This window comes from Pongo pygmaeus, chromosome 11 (assembly GCF_028885625.2).
Source record: "Pongo pygmaeus isolate AG05252 chromosome 11, NHGRI_mPonPyg2-v2.0_pri, whole genome shotgun sequence".
In the NCBI taxonomy this organism is placed as follows: domain Eukaryota; kingdom Metazoa; phylum Chordata; class Mammalia; order Primates; family Hominidae; genus Pongo; species Pongo pygmaeus.
In genome coordinates, this window is record NC_072384.2 from 125026608 (window position 1) to 125043148 (window position 16541).

At 35.0% G+C, this 16541-nt stretch overlaps 1 protein-coding gene and 1 pseudogene across 4 annotated transcripts in view; both read right to left on the bottom strand.

Annotated features, from left to right (window-relative positions):
* The window catches only part of CUL3 (cullin 3), a 112517-nt gene that overhangs the window by 17655 nt on the left and 78321 nt on the right, over nt 1-16541 (bottom strand). For all 4 annotated transcript variants that reach the window (XM_054476781.2, XM_054476779.2, XM_054476778.2 and 1 more), the window contains 7 exons: nt 15281-15426; nt 14381-14557; nt 12098-12268; nt 11408-11515; nt 8816-8940; nt 6196-6292; nt 4273-4407 (listed from right to left, as the gene is read on the bottom strand). In XM_054476781.2, the coding sequence (XP_054332756.1) occupies nt 4273-4407; nt 6196-6292; nt 8816-8940; nt 11408-11515; nt 12098-12268; nt 14381-14557; nt 15281-15426 (959 nt within the window). The remainder of the gene's footprint in view (nt 1-4272; nt 4408-6195; nt 6293-8815; nt 8941-11407; nt 11516-12097; nt 12269-14380; nt 14558-15280; nt 15427-16541) is intronic.
* LOC129031205 (ankyrin repeat domain-containing protein 49-like) lies at nt 6307-8644 on the bottom strand (annotated as a pseudogene).

Consider the following 16541-nt stretch of genomic DNA (forward strand, 5'->3'; position numbering starts at 1 on the left):
TAGTATATTAGGACCTGCAGAGCAAGGCATAATAGTAGTAGTAAAGATAGGCATCTACATCTTGTTCCTAAGTCTAATAGAAAGGTATCTAGTATTTTCCTACTAACTACTATAATGGTTTAGTTTGTCATCAGATACAACCTTACGGCATTAAGGGCAATCCATTCTAAGGTGGCGATGAGTCCCCACTTTTATAAGGAATGAGGACTGACCTTTATCAAATACTTTTTGTTCATCTATAGAGATCAAATGGTTTTCTCCTTAAAATAGTGGCTGGCAATTAGGCAACTGCTTATTTTTACAATTATTACAATATCTTAATAACGATCTTTTCAAAAAGTTTTCCTATGCTGACCTTTCTTTGTATTCTAGGGATAAATCCTTTTTGAACACAGTGCATTATTCTTTCAATACACTACTGAATAAGACTTGCTAATATTGAGATTTATGCTTTCAGTGTATTAGAATCTAAGGAGCAAGGCAGAATGATGAATAACCTTCAGCTTTCTTTCTCTTTTGTATTTTCCTTGCTCAGTTTTAGCAAAAAAATTATGCTAGCCTCAGATATTTCCTGAGAGCAGTATGTCTATTTTGCTTTCTGAGTTCAAAGTTCGCTAAACGGCCTTCAATTTTAACTTGCTAATTGTGTTATTCAAATTTCGTATATCCCTTTTTCAACTCTGGTTAGTCAATAAATTTGTAAGGGATTTCCATGATTCTCGAGTTGTCTACTTTCCCTTGTACTTTCATTTTCCTTTCTATATTGTGAAGTTATGTCACTAATGATTGCTATAAATTATTGATGAATATCAAATATTACTGTTAAGTTTTCTATTTAAATTCTGACATTAATAGTGCTATTGTCTATAGTCTTTAAATTTCAGACTCATTCTCATAAAATTATAAAAAATAAAGAACATTAACAAAAATATGTATTAACAGTTCTTATCCATACCTCTTTCAAAAGCCCACTGCTAATTACTAAAGTCCAAGGTACAGACTACCACTGTATATATTTCCTATTTTTAGCTGTTCTAAATCACAATAAACTTACCTTTACTCATTCAAAAAACATGAAAAGAAAAAACCTCAGCAGCAGCCTGACTACTACAGATCAAATATGACACTACAAATTAATGCCACCTGTTGTTGCCAGCTTCTATGACAGCACGTAATAACCCTGGTATATGTTAATCTTGTGTGGTCCTCTCACTATCAGGGCTGACTTGGGCAACCAAGAAAATGAGAAGTGACACTATGTGTCTTCCAGGCAAAGATCAAAAAGGCACTGCAGGTTCTGCCTGGGTCTTCTGGATTGCTCGCTTTTGGGAAAACCAGCCACCAAGATTTGAGGACAAAGAGCCACATGAAAAGGCCCATGTGGAGAGAAACTAAGGCCGCTTAACAACATCCAGAACAAATTTGCCAGCCATGTGAACCACCTTGGAAGTGTATTCTCCAGCTCCAGTCAAACCGTCAGATGACCAAAACCCCAGACAACATCTAAATGCAACCTCATGAACCCCAAGCCAGAACTACCCAACTGAGTATCTTCTCAATCCCTAACCCACAGAAACCATGAGAGATAATAAATTGTTAGTGGTTGTTTTAAATCACTAACTTTTGAAATTTGTCATGTGGCATTAAACAACACACCATCTTACTGAACTCATACAGAATATTCAAAAACAAAAGTTCACCTTCCTTTAAATTATTATAATTAAATACTTTTAACTATCTCCACTAATTTGTGGAGGTGATTTCTTTAAAAAGGCTGGCTAATAAAACATTAGCAACAGACTGTAGAGAAACACGTGGTGTGAGTAAAGATACATTTCTTGTGCCTTCTCACAATGCCCCAGATTTGAGGTGTCAGCAGCCAGAAGGCTTTGGAGCCATAGGCATGGCATTCTATATACACTACAATCAGTTTCTGCTTTGTGACTTAGCTAAAGTTGCAAAACTTACAGATATTCTCTACTTAATTTTAAGCTTCCATCTAATAACTGCTTATTAGCATCAATGATCCCAAGTCAGATGGGAAAGGGAAAAGCTTGAACCACTAAATTTTCCAGCAATTCCAATAACAGCTTTAAAAAATGAATTTGTATTTTTTATTATCCCATTATTTTTTACCAGGTCTTTATAAGCCAGGACTCTGAAAACCAACTCTAGCATTTACCAAGTAGCTAATTTTGTTTTTAAAATATTTTATCCATTAAGAGCCACAGATTAAAAAATGACTACACAAAAACAGCTGTTAGAGATAATTTAATTCCACCTCTGTTTGAAAAGTCTAGGTTTGAGTAAAGTACTCAACGCTTGCTTAATCAATATTCTTGGGACTCAATCAAATATAACTCGTGCTTGAAAATCAAGGTTATAATGAAATAAAAATAAAAGTAAAAAAAATTCAAGGTTACTCCCTAGGTAAGACCCACATGGAAATCCATAAGAAAAACCTCTCAATTTAGCCACTGAGCTACTAAAATACCTGGATTTCAAGCATTCCCTTTAAATATATCACATGAAAATGATGTTCTCTTAATTATACTAATTTCCATACCCCCATATAAATGGGATACATAAATGGGAGTATGGACATGAATACTAAATAGGCCTAGAACTTGCTCTTAATTTCAAACACACTATGTTTTTTCTTGTGCTCACCTGTATATGAAAATTGGTTTTCAATTAAGTACAAATATGGAATTAATTTTAAGAGTCCTTCAAAATATTCACTCATTACCTTAAATTTAAACTTAATATGAATCACATGACCTTCATTTTAACCCCAAAACACCCTTTAAATGTACAGGAAAAGACTAATTGGATTTAATGTAATCAAATCATATTTTAATTTGGGAGAAAAGGAAAAGGAAAAAAAGCATATTATAAAATTAGTTACTCTAACGAAAAAAGATGGATGCAAAGAGAAAAATGACTGCACTATCAAAACAGCATAAAATTGGCATAAAGACAGACATAGAAATCAATGAAACAGATCAGACAGCATAAAAATAGACCCACCCATATATGATCAATTGATTTTTAAATAATGACGACAACGTAATTCAGTGGGAAAAAAATAGTGCCTTCAACAAATGATGCTGGAACAAACAACTGACAGCGTGAGGGGAAATATATCTTAATCCTTACCTTATACTATATTAAAAAATTAACCTAAAATTCATCGTAGACATACATGTAAAAGCTAAAATTACGAACTACTGAAAAAATAAAAGTAAATCATTACAATTTCAGGGTAGGCAATAATTTCTTAGGACTTAAAGCACAAACTACAAAAAGCAAAGTGATTAACTGGACTTTTTCAGTATTTTAAAACTCTGCTCTTCAAAAGACACCATTAAGAAAATGAAAAGGCAAGCAACAGACTGAAAAAAATACTCAGAGCACATATATCTGACAAAGGACTTGTATCCAGAATTTATAAAGAACTTTTACAATGTAGTAAGAAAACAACTCAAAAAAGACACAAACACTTCACCAAACAAGATATATCAGTGGCATATTAACACATAAAAGATGCTCAACATCATCATCAAAAAAAAAGAAATTAAATCCAAAATGAGACACTATTACACACCAACTAAAGCGGCTCAAAATCTAAAGACTGCAGATGATGTGGAGTGACTGGACCGTCTTGCACTGCTGGCAAATATGGAAAATGGTATAGTTGCTTTGGGATACAGTTCAGCAGTTTCTTAAAATGTTAAACATATAGCTCTACTTAGCCTAAATCCAGTATCAGCCCAAATGCCCATCAACAGGTGAACTGACAAAGGATTAAAGCATACAGACAACATGTATGATTCCATTTACATGAAAGTCTAAAAAAAACAAAACTAATTTATAGTGATATAAAGCAGGTCACTGGCTGCCCGGAGCTGGAGGTGGTAGGAGGGAATGGACTGGAAGGGGTACAAAGCAATTTTGGAGGTAATGCTCTGTATTTTTCGGCAATATTCTTGTGATGGTAGTTACAAAGGTGCACTCATTTAAAACTCATCAAATTGTCTACTTATATAAGGTATGTTTTATATAAAAGTACTTCTATAAAGTTAATTTTAAAATAATAAGACATAACTCAATAAATGTATGACGTTCATACAGTTCCATGATCCATTTTATACAGTTTTCTCTAAAAGTACCCAAAGAGACTCTTTAAAGGTTACTCAAATAAGGAAGACTCAAATAACAAGTGAGAGTTAGAAACAACACAGTTAAAATGTATATAACCACAATCCATACCTCAAACGTGTATTTTTCTCTATTATTAAAAAGCATTAATATGGTCATCTGGAAAGTGGAAACTTGCAATATGTGCTTCCGTGTATTAGAGCCAGTTACTTGTGCACCTCCAACACCAACTTCAGATCCATCTTCCTGTTTCATTTTTTAAAAAATATAAACAAAGATACAATCATTTCCTGGTAACATTTATGTATGTATGTACGTACATATGTATGTTACAGGGTCTCACTTTGTCTTCCAGGCTACAGTGCAGTGGCGCAAACACAGCTCACTGCAGCCTCAACCTCCTGGGCTCAAGCAATCCTCCTGCCTTAGCCTCCCAAGTAACTAGGACCATGTGTGTGCACCATTATGCCCAGCTTACTTTTGTATTTTTTGTAGAAACGGGGTTTTGCCATGTTGCCCATGCTGGTCTCAAACTAATGGGCTCCAGTGATTTGCCCGCATCGGGCTCACAAAGTGCTGAGATTATGGGCGTGAGCCACCATGCCTGACCAATTTTCTGGTAACTTTAACGGTATGTTTCAGAAATAGGTCCCATAATCTCCATCCTCCCCCAACAAAACTACATAACTTATTTATATAAAGGAAATCTATTTTTTAAAATGTGCACACACACACACAAACAGTATTTAGGACTGTCCCTTGTCCCCCCATTGTGAACATTTTAATGTTATCTGAGCAAGTAACTAATCAATTCCCTGTATTTAATGCTAAAATTATTTTAACAGTACACTATGGGATGATAATAATAATAGACTTACAAAACACCACTACTGTTATACTACCACCAAAAGTAACAGGATTAGGTTTCTTTCTGTGTGACCTGATCACAGTAAGAGATCAAAAAATAGCATAGCATAGCATGGGGGCTGGGGGAGGAGGGAGGGAACTGCCATTCTCAAAGCCTATTCCTGCTTTACGATTTAAGAGATACAAAGTGGAACTTTCTAATTCTTCAATAATTAACATATGCATATGTTTTAAAAATCTACTGATCTGCTTAATAAACTTTAAAAGAACAATGATTATTTAGGGGAAAAAAACCCTCTCTTTTAAAACAAAAGCAGGCAGTAATTAAAAGCTGAGTTCTTTAGTTTCCTTGTCCTTCCCACTTACGCTTAAATATGTGTCGAATATTATTTAACGAAATTATAAAGCACTATTTCCCATTTCAATTAAATATCAAAATTAGAATATTTTTATGGGCATTTTCAGCAATACTTAATCTGATGTTAACAGTGATTCATCATATCAAACTAGTGAAATTCTCACTAAAATCTAAAGCTTATTTGCCGCCTAGATAACAATTTAGGTATATTTCTACAGTTTTTCTAGAAGACTCAATATTTTTTGAAGGCAAAAAATCCTGATTCATATCAAATAATGAAAATAAATTATTACTCTAAACCTCACAATCTAGATACAAAAATGCAATTGCTTTTTAAAAATGAAGGCAAATCACTGGTCTAATACTAATTTTTTAAATTACTTTAATAACATTTATATCTCTAACAAATCTCAAATGTTAATTTTCCCAATCTTGATTTATTAGAAATAAAGATTGTAGGTGACAGAATTTTGAAAAGGGGCTCACGGCTTTGTATGCACTGAAATCAACTCACATTTTACTATTTTATGCAATATTTTCTCAAACCTAATTTTATGAATAAAATATGTAATTATCCTAATGTTTAGTCCTTAGGGAAGACTATACTGGTATAGTCTTCATATTTTCAAAGTTGCAGTTAGCAACTGAGACAACAGAAGTAATAAATCAAAGCTAGGATTTTTCACCTTTCTAACATGTGAGACAGACAGAGAAACAGGAGAAGTAAGTAATTTACCCAGGTCAACATAAATCACACATCAGCTCTAATAGACTAAGTTACTTAATACGTTCAAACTATCAATATTTACCTTTTTAACTGGTCCATAAAATGTGGCATTGAGATCTGCAGAACCCATATGATGCTGGAGTGTGAGCTGTCGACCACTGTGTTTGGCTAAGTAGAACCTTCAGTAAATCAAACCAGGTTTTAGAAAATCAAACAAACTTACACATTTGAAATTACAAACTACAGGATAACATCCCTTAAACACGTGTGTGTGTGTGTGTGTGTGTGTGTGTGTACAGACTTTAAAACTTAAAGGAAACTTTAGGAATCAAGTTCAGTTTCAACTTTCTATAGGCGAGATATTAAATAGTAACTCAGCTAGATAGTAACTCAGCTAGATATTAAATGACAAAGGCAGCACACTAAATAATTTCTACTGTACACTCTGCCCCAACCTACTGCTGCTCAGCCCTTGCTGTTCTTAAGACCACCTTTCTCCATAGTAACCCAATAATCAATTTGTTCTAAGCCAGTAGCAGACATCAACAGTACGAAATATACTCCTATATCACAGTACAAAAAATACTCAATGCACATTTATAAAATATTCCTCTGGGAAAGTTTATGTAACTTTTTCTTACATATTAAAATTATAAAGGATAAACTCTCCCTTTGTTTTTGTTGTTCAAAACTGGTACTTTTTCTTGAATTTTTATATTTTTTTTGTCACTATCCACACCATATTTTTTTCCAAAGCCTGAGCCACTCTGTGGTTCTTGCCCCAATATAACAATCATCCCTTCACTCTTAGAATTCCTTTTCCCTTGTCGTTTTGCCTTTCTACAGTTTATAAAAAATGAGGACTTTGGGGAGGGAAAAAACCCAACATTTCTGTGAACTCAAGAGACTATAAGCAGTGCCTAAACCAGTAGGATTAGGCAAGTAAAACTAGTTGGACAGCAGACATATCATGAACTCTTGCAACAGGGTGTTATCCGTGTGCATGTCTAGTGTTATACTGATTCACTATTACAATAAGGATCGTGCAGTTGACCAGGGTGAAGCAGTACTGTCCACAGGATTATGTGAATTGTGGTGGTGGAGACAGTATACAAGATTAATGGATTAAACACCTAGCTGCTTTCCTGGAAAATGGCCTATGTTCTAAAAGACAAATCTAGTTTTTATTTTTTTAATTTATGAAGCTACAAGTCAATAATATGCTAGTGCTTCTGGTTCAAAATGAAAGCAACTGGCTATGGTAATGTAGAGAAGACAGCTGGAATAGCACCAGAATGTTTGAGGCTTTTTAAGTTAAATTTTTAGTTACTTCGCCTTACAAAGATACATGTCAATATGCTGAATACTCAACAAAGATCCAGGATACGGGCTATTTAAAAATACATATCTCCTGGATCAGCACCAAAAATATCTTTAGTTTCTGTACAACCCACGTCAAGTTTTTAAGTATAGGCAAGTTGAAATTATTTCTGATAAAAATCACAAACTCCACAGAAATCATTCAAGATATATTCAAACAACTTTCAAATACATTTTGACATCAAGGTCAGGCAATTCACCTGGAAGAACATCTTAATAAGTACCAATGAATTTTTTGTAGTAAGATGTTTAATGTCAACCTTTTATTATGGGAATATTTTACATCTCACACAAAGGAGGCATTGGTACTTGGACACTTAAGACAATTACTAGAATCATTAAGACTAAGGTGAAGAATTGGTACAGTGCCTTCCACAATTTCAAAGAGGTCGTGACAGACGCTTGTCCTCCTGGCAATATCAAATGCAGTTTCTTCCCAGAGTTGTTTTTTCAGATCTGGTTTGAGGTTAACAGTTCACCAGTAGATGTTCTAGAGTAACTCTGCTGTCTCTGATCCCAGCAGCAAGATGCAAGTGGGTCAAGAGGCCTTTTGTTTGGTCACTGATAACTAATCTACACCATGCTGAAGAAATAAAGAAGCCACTCTGGTATTATTCCACTTATAAGCACTCTGCAGGGGTGTCTAGCTATCCTCAGTCACTGCAAAAACATCTGCCCCTTGTGCAATCAGCTCACAGACAATATCTAAGTGTCCACCTTAGGCTGCTCGATGCAGGGGATGATACACTCATCTTCATCCCTAGTGTTCACACGAGTGGTCTTCTCACAAAGCAGTCTCCACACTGGATGAGCCAATTATTTTCAGCAGCCCAAAAAAGATATTTGCTTGGATCTTTCTCTGTTTTTTTCTTGCTATCACTCTTGTTTTTTTTCATCTTGCTCCTCTTCCTCATCAAAACTGCCATCTCAGAGACTCTGAGTACTAGTGGGAATAAGGTATCCATGTATTTCCAACAATTCGAGTTAGCTGAAGTGTTCAGAAAAGTCCAAGGAATTCTCTGGGTCTAGTTTTCCATCATCATTTACTTTCTTTTTCCATTTTTACTACTGCTCTAAATAAAAGGCATTTCAAATGCCAGCATATAAACAATCTTTCTACAGATAAATTATGCCTGCTTTACTTTTCTCATCAAGATCCTATAGAGGGGGAAACTGCTGCATGCCAGGATAAATGCTCCTTTTTAACACGAGGTAATAAATGGAATACATTCATCCTCAATTACGGATACTAATGTTCAAATTCATTTTTAATTTTGAACACTTATTTGTACACAGTGATACAAAGTCTGATTTTGATTTACCTTCTGAATATCTCAAAAGCATGTCTTGGTGCTGGTGGGATGTTGCACTTTGGTGTGGCTGACTGAGTGGGCCAATATCCTGTCGTGAGCACCCGGACTGTAAGATCAACACCACCTAAAGATACCTATGTAAAACAGAAAGAGATATTCCCCTCAAAATTAACTAGGATTTGCTTTCTGTTCTGTTTAGACATTGTGTTAGATTTACCAAAGCAGTTAGCTCCATGTCTAATATCTAATTAAAAAAAAAAAAACAGATTTTCTTTTTTTTTTTGAGACAGAGTTTCGCTCGTTGCCCAGGCTGGAGTGCAATGGCACCATCTCGGCTCACTGCAACCTCCGCCTCCCAGGTTCAAACGATTCCCCTGCCTCAGCTTCCCAAGTAGCTGGGATTACAGGCATGTCCACCATGTCTGGCTGATTTTGTATTTTTAGTAGAGACAGGGTTTCTCCATGTTGGTCAGGCTGGTCTCGAACTCCTGACCTCAGATGATCTGCCCGTCTCAGCCTCCCAAAGTGCTGGGATTATAGGTGTGAGCCATCGCAGCCGGCAAAAAAACAGATTTTCTTAAAGGTTAGACCCACCCAGTGTTTCCCAAATTTTAACTACGTGGCAAATAACTTAATTATTGCTTATGATGTTAATTTAAAAACATTGACCAAAGAATAGTTTTTGGCACATAAATCAAGTCTTACTGTTATCACTGAGAACTGAAAAGTTTGGGCCTTTTTAAATAAAAGGTCAAGGGGGTCAATTATATCATTTTAGAGAAAATTCCAGCATAACATCCTTCATCTCAGTTTTAAAATATTTTTACTATCTTAACACGTATTTCTAATATTCCAGCACCTATTTCAACTACAGTTAATTAAAACTTTTACGTTTTAACATGTAGCTCACCATTCTAACAACCTCTGCATATAGATCCAGTGCTATAACACTATAGATCCAGTGCTTCAGAGCAGGTGCTCTATAAATATCTGTACAATGAATAACTACTTCTATGCTAGTATCAACTGTCACAATTATTTTCTTCCTCTAAACAAATTAAATTTTTAAGTAAACAACAATAAGGCACAACAAAAACTCTTAAAGATTAAATATTATTTCTATTATTGATATTCAGGATGTGTTATAAACCATCATTCCATTTTTATCTTACCTCAGTGATTTAGTAATATAAATTTTTAAGGGGAGGAATCAGTTTATGAATATCAAGAAGCATTCTACACTCAGATTTCTTCACAAATATCCACTAAATGATTACTTAACTTTAAGGAAATTGAAAATAAACTTAGATGATGCACAGAAGACAGGATCATAGAGGAGACTCTTAGATGGTGTACTGGGGGAGGTGGAGAACTGTTTATACATTCGCAAGTTGGTTAGGGGAAAGGAGGGTCACAAAGTGCTCAGTCCATCCATCCCATATCAATATGCATGGGATCTACCCCAATCTTCCCTATAGCTTTCAATGTGTAAGATGAGTGGAAGAAAAAAGTTAAAAAACTTACTAGAGCAAACAAAAAATACAAGAAAATATATCAATATATTAGATTTAACTACAAATTCCTAAACAATCTAAAAATAAAAATCCAGGATAATTACACTACTATTTCCTGTCCACCCGAAATTTCTGTCATGGACTTGCATCTTTCCTCCTCTCAGCTCTTCTCCACTGTAAACACTGATATTTATAAAGCAAATCATACAACTATTTATATTAGAGTCAGAATGTTTTCATAGAAATGAATGGTTATTCTACAGAATTAGGTATTTTCACATATCTGGTTTGCGAGACTATGAGACCAGTAGAAGTGATGATCTCCTATTTAGATATCAAAGGAAAAGACTCACAAATCTGTTAAATGGTTGTGACACATTTTAACCACAGAGTGGTAGACGGTGATTTTAAAAATTTAAAAACTGTATAATTCTCTAAACTTAAGGTTAAGTTGAAAATCAGAGTAAAAAATGAAACTAAATTCTGAATTTCATTAAATGCTGACAAAACCCCCATCAGACTCCAAAGCCAAAGAAGTTCCAGCTCACCACCTTTGGGGAATTATACCAAACACATTTATAATACATTAATTTCTGTGTTTTTATAGTCTCACTTCATCTGCTACGCACCCTTAGGATGTAAGTCCCATTTAAGCTGAACTTACAGAGGAGAATGATGGTAGTGAGGTATAGGAAGGTCAGGTGACTACTCCAAGATGACACAATCTTGGGGTAAAGTGAAAAGAAGAGTACTGAAACTCAGTAAACTTGTGTTAAGCCCAGTACTCTTTCCACAATTTATAATAGATTTGTATTATCTTTATTAACAACAGAATAATTCTCTTTATTAAACTGTCAGTGTATTCCTTCAAGTGGGAAGAAACAACTAAATTTTAAAATAATAAAAAGTTTTAACATAAACACAGAAAAAGGCAATGTGAAGGAAAATAATTTAAGTACTCACAGATAAAACACATGTTGTCACTAATGACATTTAAAGAAACAACTGTCATCTGCTAAGTGGATGAAAATACCCATTACAAAAGACTTTACATGAATATCTAAGTAGAAATTAATGCAGATCTTACACCAGTTGCCTGTAGATGTTGCCTGAATTCATCCATCGTTGTGTTTGAGATGCTCATATCCCTAAACATTCCTTCCAGTTTTGACGTGAACTGACATCCACATTCAGTCTATGGAGGAAAAACACAAATATACACAAATAAATGGTAGATGTTCTATGAGAAAGTACAGAAAGAAATAAATTATTTCATGTTATTGCTATCCCTGATAATCTTCCTGTAAATTTTTCCAATAGTTGCTCTGTGCCTGTGGTTATCAAACTTTAGGATTTTAAAATGCAAATTCCTAGATTCTTTCAGAGATTCCAATATACCCCCATAAAAGGCAGGGCCCAGAACTCTGTTCTTAACTAGCATCTCAGGTGATTCAGGTGCAAGTATTCTGTGGACCACACATTGTGAAAAAGAACTATACGGCATAGCCTCTTTATTGTTTCCCTTTTACTAATCCTCCCTTCCAGGCCTCCATGAATGTATCCTGACACACCAACAGAAATTCCAGCAAACTCTAAATGTCCCTGAACTTGAACAAATGTTAGTGTAGTCTGTGTTCTTCTCCAAAACAATCTACCTTTATTTCTAGAAATAAACACTTAATAATCAACCAAATTAATTTCCAATCGCATGTTGTCAGTACACAATCATGATAAACCTTAGTTAGGCGCACTCTATTCCATCTAAAACACACCTTACCTTTAACTTAGATATCATGTTTTTTTCAGAGTCATCAGAAACACTTTTATTTGTGAGAAGTCTCCTTGCCAAGTGTTGTTTATAATAACGTTCAAATACATCTTTTTCTTGCATAAACCTAAAAAGGACCATTGCTTTATCCAATATTGTTTCTACTTCTTGTTCTGTTAGCTGCAAAATTAAGATGATGTAACAATTATACAATTTTAGTTCTACAAAAGCAGTACTACAGTTCATTTACAGCTTAAAAACACTATTGTTTGAAAACATTGATATCCGGTTGACATACATCAAAAAAAGGGATACAGTCTGAGAAAGTGTCTCCTACTTCACACAGTAGCATCATTCTTACATTCTCATTTAGTGCATCATGAATGAGGGGTTGGAGTGGAATTCTATTCTGTAGAGGGCTACCACTGAATTGGAGGCATAAGGTAATACAGCGCAGGGTTAAGGGATGACTGAGAACAGATGAAATGAAATTTTAGTCACAGAGATTATTTTATGAAGCCTTTGCATATGCAGGCAAAAACTTACACAGCCAAAAGACGGAATTTTTCATTTAAGCTCACTGAAAGCCTGAACTGTGCAAACAAAAGGCAATAATTTGTTATAATCCAAACAGTAAAAAGGCCATTGCCCTTATTTTTTTATTTCTACTTTTTTTTCTTTTGAGACGGAGTTTCACTCGTTGCCCAGGCTGGAGCGCAATGGCGCCATCTCGGCTCACTGCAACCTCTGCTTCCCGGGTTCAAGCAATTCCCCCGCCTCAGCCTCCCGAGTAGCTGGGATTACAGACATGCACCACCACACCCAGCTAATTTTGTATTTTTAGTAGAGATGGGTTTCTCCATATTGGTCAGGCTGGTCTTGAACTCCTGACCTCAAGTGATCCGCTGCCTTGGCCTCCCAAAGTGCTGGGATTACAAGTGTGAGCCACCGTGCCCGGCCACCCTTACTTTTAAATAAGGGCAAAAGGATTCTGTGGCAGGTTGTAATAATATATTTGAAAAACGGAAGACCAAATAAATGCATAAATTAGTAGACTTCTCTATTCTGTGCATCCTTAGTGATTTTGTTTCCTTATTGCAGCTACTGCCTGTAAAACCTGTGACAACATGTTGCTTTTCCCTTTGGTGTCACAAATTCCAAAATGAAGTCAAAAGAGACCAATTCAGATGTGAGCATGTTTTATGCTTCAGTTGATTTTCTATGCTGTCGTGAGCTCCTCAGGTTCCAGAGATATCATATATCACAAAGGCTTGAAATTGAGCTACACCAACTATTTTCTGACATCTACTCTATGCCTTAATATTCTTGGCATCCAATTATTGTTTGACATATAACCTTCAGAACCAGATGAGAGCAAACAACACTCTGTACTAGAAAGTTTTTTAGTTCTTTATCTTCAGCATGCCTCTCAGTCATAAAAATGACTGTTTACCAACTACAGCTGTGTAGTTGTTCATTTTTTTTTTTTTTTTTGAGATGGAGTTTCGCTATTGTTGCCCCAGCTGGAGTGCAGTGGCGCCATCTCGGCTCACTGCAACCTCCGCCTCCTGGGTTCAAGTGATTCTCCTGCCTCAGCCTCCTGAGTAGCTGGGATTACAGGCATCCACCACCACGCCCAGCTAATTTTGTATTTTTAGTAGAGATGGGGTTTCACCAAGTTGGTCAGGCTGGTCTCAAACTCCCAACCTCAGGTGACCTGCCCACCTCAGCCTCCCAAAGTGCTGAGATTACAGGCATGAGCCACCACACCTGGACAGTTGTTCAGTTTTTTTGAGACAAGGTCTTGCTCTGTCGCCCAGCATAGAGTGCAGTCATGCCATCATAGCTCACTGCAGCCTTGAACTCCTGAGCTCAAGTGATCCTCTGCCTCAGCTTCTGGGACAACAGGTGTATACCACAGTGTGCCACTAACTTTTTTCTTTTTTTTTTTTTGTAGAGATGGAGTCTCACTATGTTAACAAGGCTAATTTCAAACTCCTGGCCTCAAGAGATCCTCCTGTCTTGGCCTCCCCAAATGCTGGGATTATAGGCACGAGCCACCAAGCCCATCCAGCTGCTTGTTTTTGAAGCCAATTACACATTAAGTGAAATGTCTAACTACTTTTGAGCATGTCAAGTATTTCAAACAATATTTTTTAATAGACCACAGCACACATTTAAGCACAACAATGGGTCATGCTTAATTTTTATCTGTGAAATGTCCTAATTTTACATATAATTTTACATCTTTAAATAAAATTAAATGTTATTTTCAAATGCATTACTACTTACCCCTTTGACTCCCTTTTTCAGCTTATCATCAATAAATAATGAGAGGTATTCAGGAGACCTGGAGTTGAGGTTGAGAAAATACTCAAAGTCACCCGCAATAGTTTGTTTAAAGAGACGGTCATTGTTGAATGATTCCAGGAGGAAGCGATCGAACCTGCTCTTCAGATCCAATAAGCCCTTAGAAATAAAAACAAAATTTTGGACACATTATAATAATTTTTCCATAAATAATACACTTATGACTATGTATGTTTATCTTAACTTTGCTGGTAATAAACATGTATATTCATTTTTAAACTTAGTTTTGATATTATTTTCAAGCCTATATCTAACCCTCTATTAAAAATGTCAATGAGAGAAGTATTATTACTTCCATATATGTATTAATACAATGCAAACGAACCAAAGAACCTCCTCGCTGTTTCTCATTCTCCTGTCTTGATGGAATGGGTTAGCCAGGGAAAAAAATTAGCTTAAAAAATGTACCAAAAAAAGCTGACTATATTAAAACACAAAACATGGCACATAATTTATTCATAGTACACCTTGAAAACAAAACATTTTCAAACAAAAAATATTTAAACCAGTTGTTTTTTCCAATATACTACAGTATACAAACACTAAGGCATACCAAAGAACCTCACATTCACTACTGAGGCTATTTAAACAAGGTCTTCATCAAAGAAGTTAAATGAAAAGTAGCAGTTGAATTTTGGCTCCCTGATATAAATACGCACACCTTGCAAAATCCTAAAATATGTAGAATAATTACAAATATTAATTTACTACTGGGACAATTAAGTTGAAAGTACACAATATACAGCATGGTAAAAATGGCCTTTTTATCACTTGTCAAAATGCCTTTATCATAAACGCAGAGAATCTTCTGGGTTTACTTACCTGGATATAGTCAACAGGATTCTTTCCTTCTCCTTCTTCAGAAACAAGAGCTTTACCTTGCTCCCTCAAATAGGAACTCATACACTCACACATTGTTTTCAAACCATTTGGCACACGACTAAATAACTTGTACATGCAACCAAGGTCTACAAATCAGAAAACACAAATTGGCTACATTAAAGATTAAAGAAAAAAACACGAATCTCTGTTCATGCTATAATACTTAGAGAAGCTTATTTCTACATTACCCCCATTTGCTGACCACATGACTATTAAAAATATACATATATTGATATGAAAACATGAAAAAGTAGGCTAGTTAATGGTTATTATTGTAATTTATAAAACACAACTTTTAGATGAGATGCTTTGAAACCATCAATTAAATGTCCTAGCAAATTTAAATTTACATGGAAGAAGAGATGCCAAAAACCATAATAAACAAGTAATGTCACAAAAACATGGCAACTGCAGTTTTGAGTTCATACTTTATCCTACATAACTCTAATGCAGACTTAATGACACTACAAAACGTCTACAAAAAGGGTCACTAATTAAGAGGTAATTGGTAGTCCCTGTAATGACGAAGAAATTTTAAAGCCAATTTAAGTCTTATGGGTATTTCCAAAGGTTTAATTGATAATCATGAAAACAAATCAAATGAACTATACTAGGATTTACTTCATTACACCTCAGGTAAAGTTTTTATGAAATGTATAATATAAACACCACTTCTTAAATATTTTCCTGAGAGCAATCCCTGATGTTTCCCAGGTGGCATCCTAAGCCAACATCTGTCCTTCAAAATTTGGTCTATCTCACTATACTTTTTAAATTTAGAATGAAAACTCTGGATCCTATCCATTTTTTAATATCATTTTTCACAAGACTAAAATACAGATTTTAAAATACAGTTTTCCCATATGTCTAGTGTTTCTTTGCAATAACAACTTACTGGGAGAACAAAGTGTCAGAACTTTACAATGATAATTTTAGAAGTTTTACAATCAATAATTTTTTAAAATGGCGTTAAGAGTTTCCAGATCAGAGGCTGACCGATGTTTTTTCTGTAAAGTATCAGATAATAAATATTTTAAAATGTGAGCCATAGAGCTCTGACTCAACTACTCTGACACTGTAGCAAGAAAGTAGCCACAGATAATACATAAATTAATCAGTGTGACTATGTTTCAAATAAAACTTCATGGACACCGAAAATTTATATAAATTTTCATGTGTAAATATTCTTGATTTTTTTTTT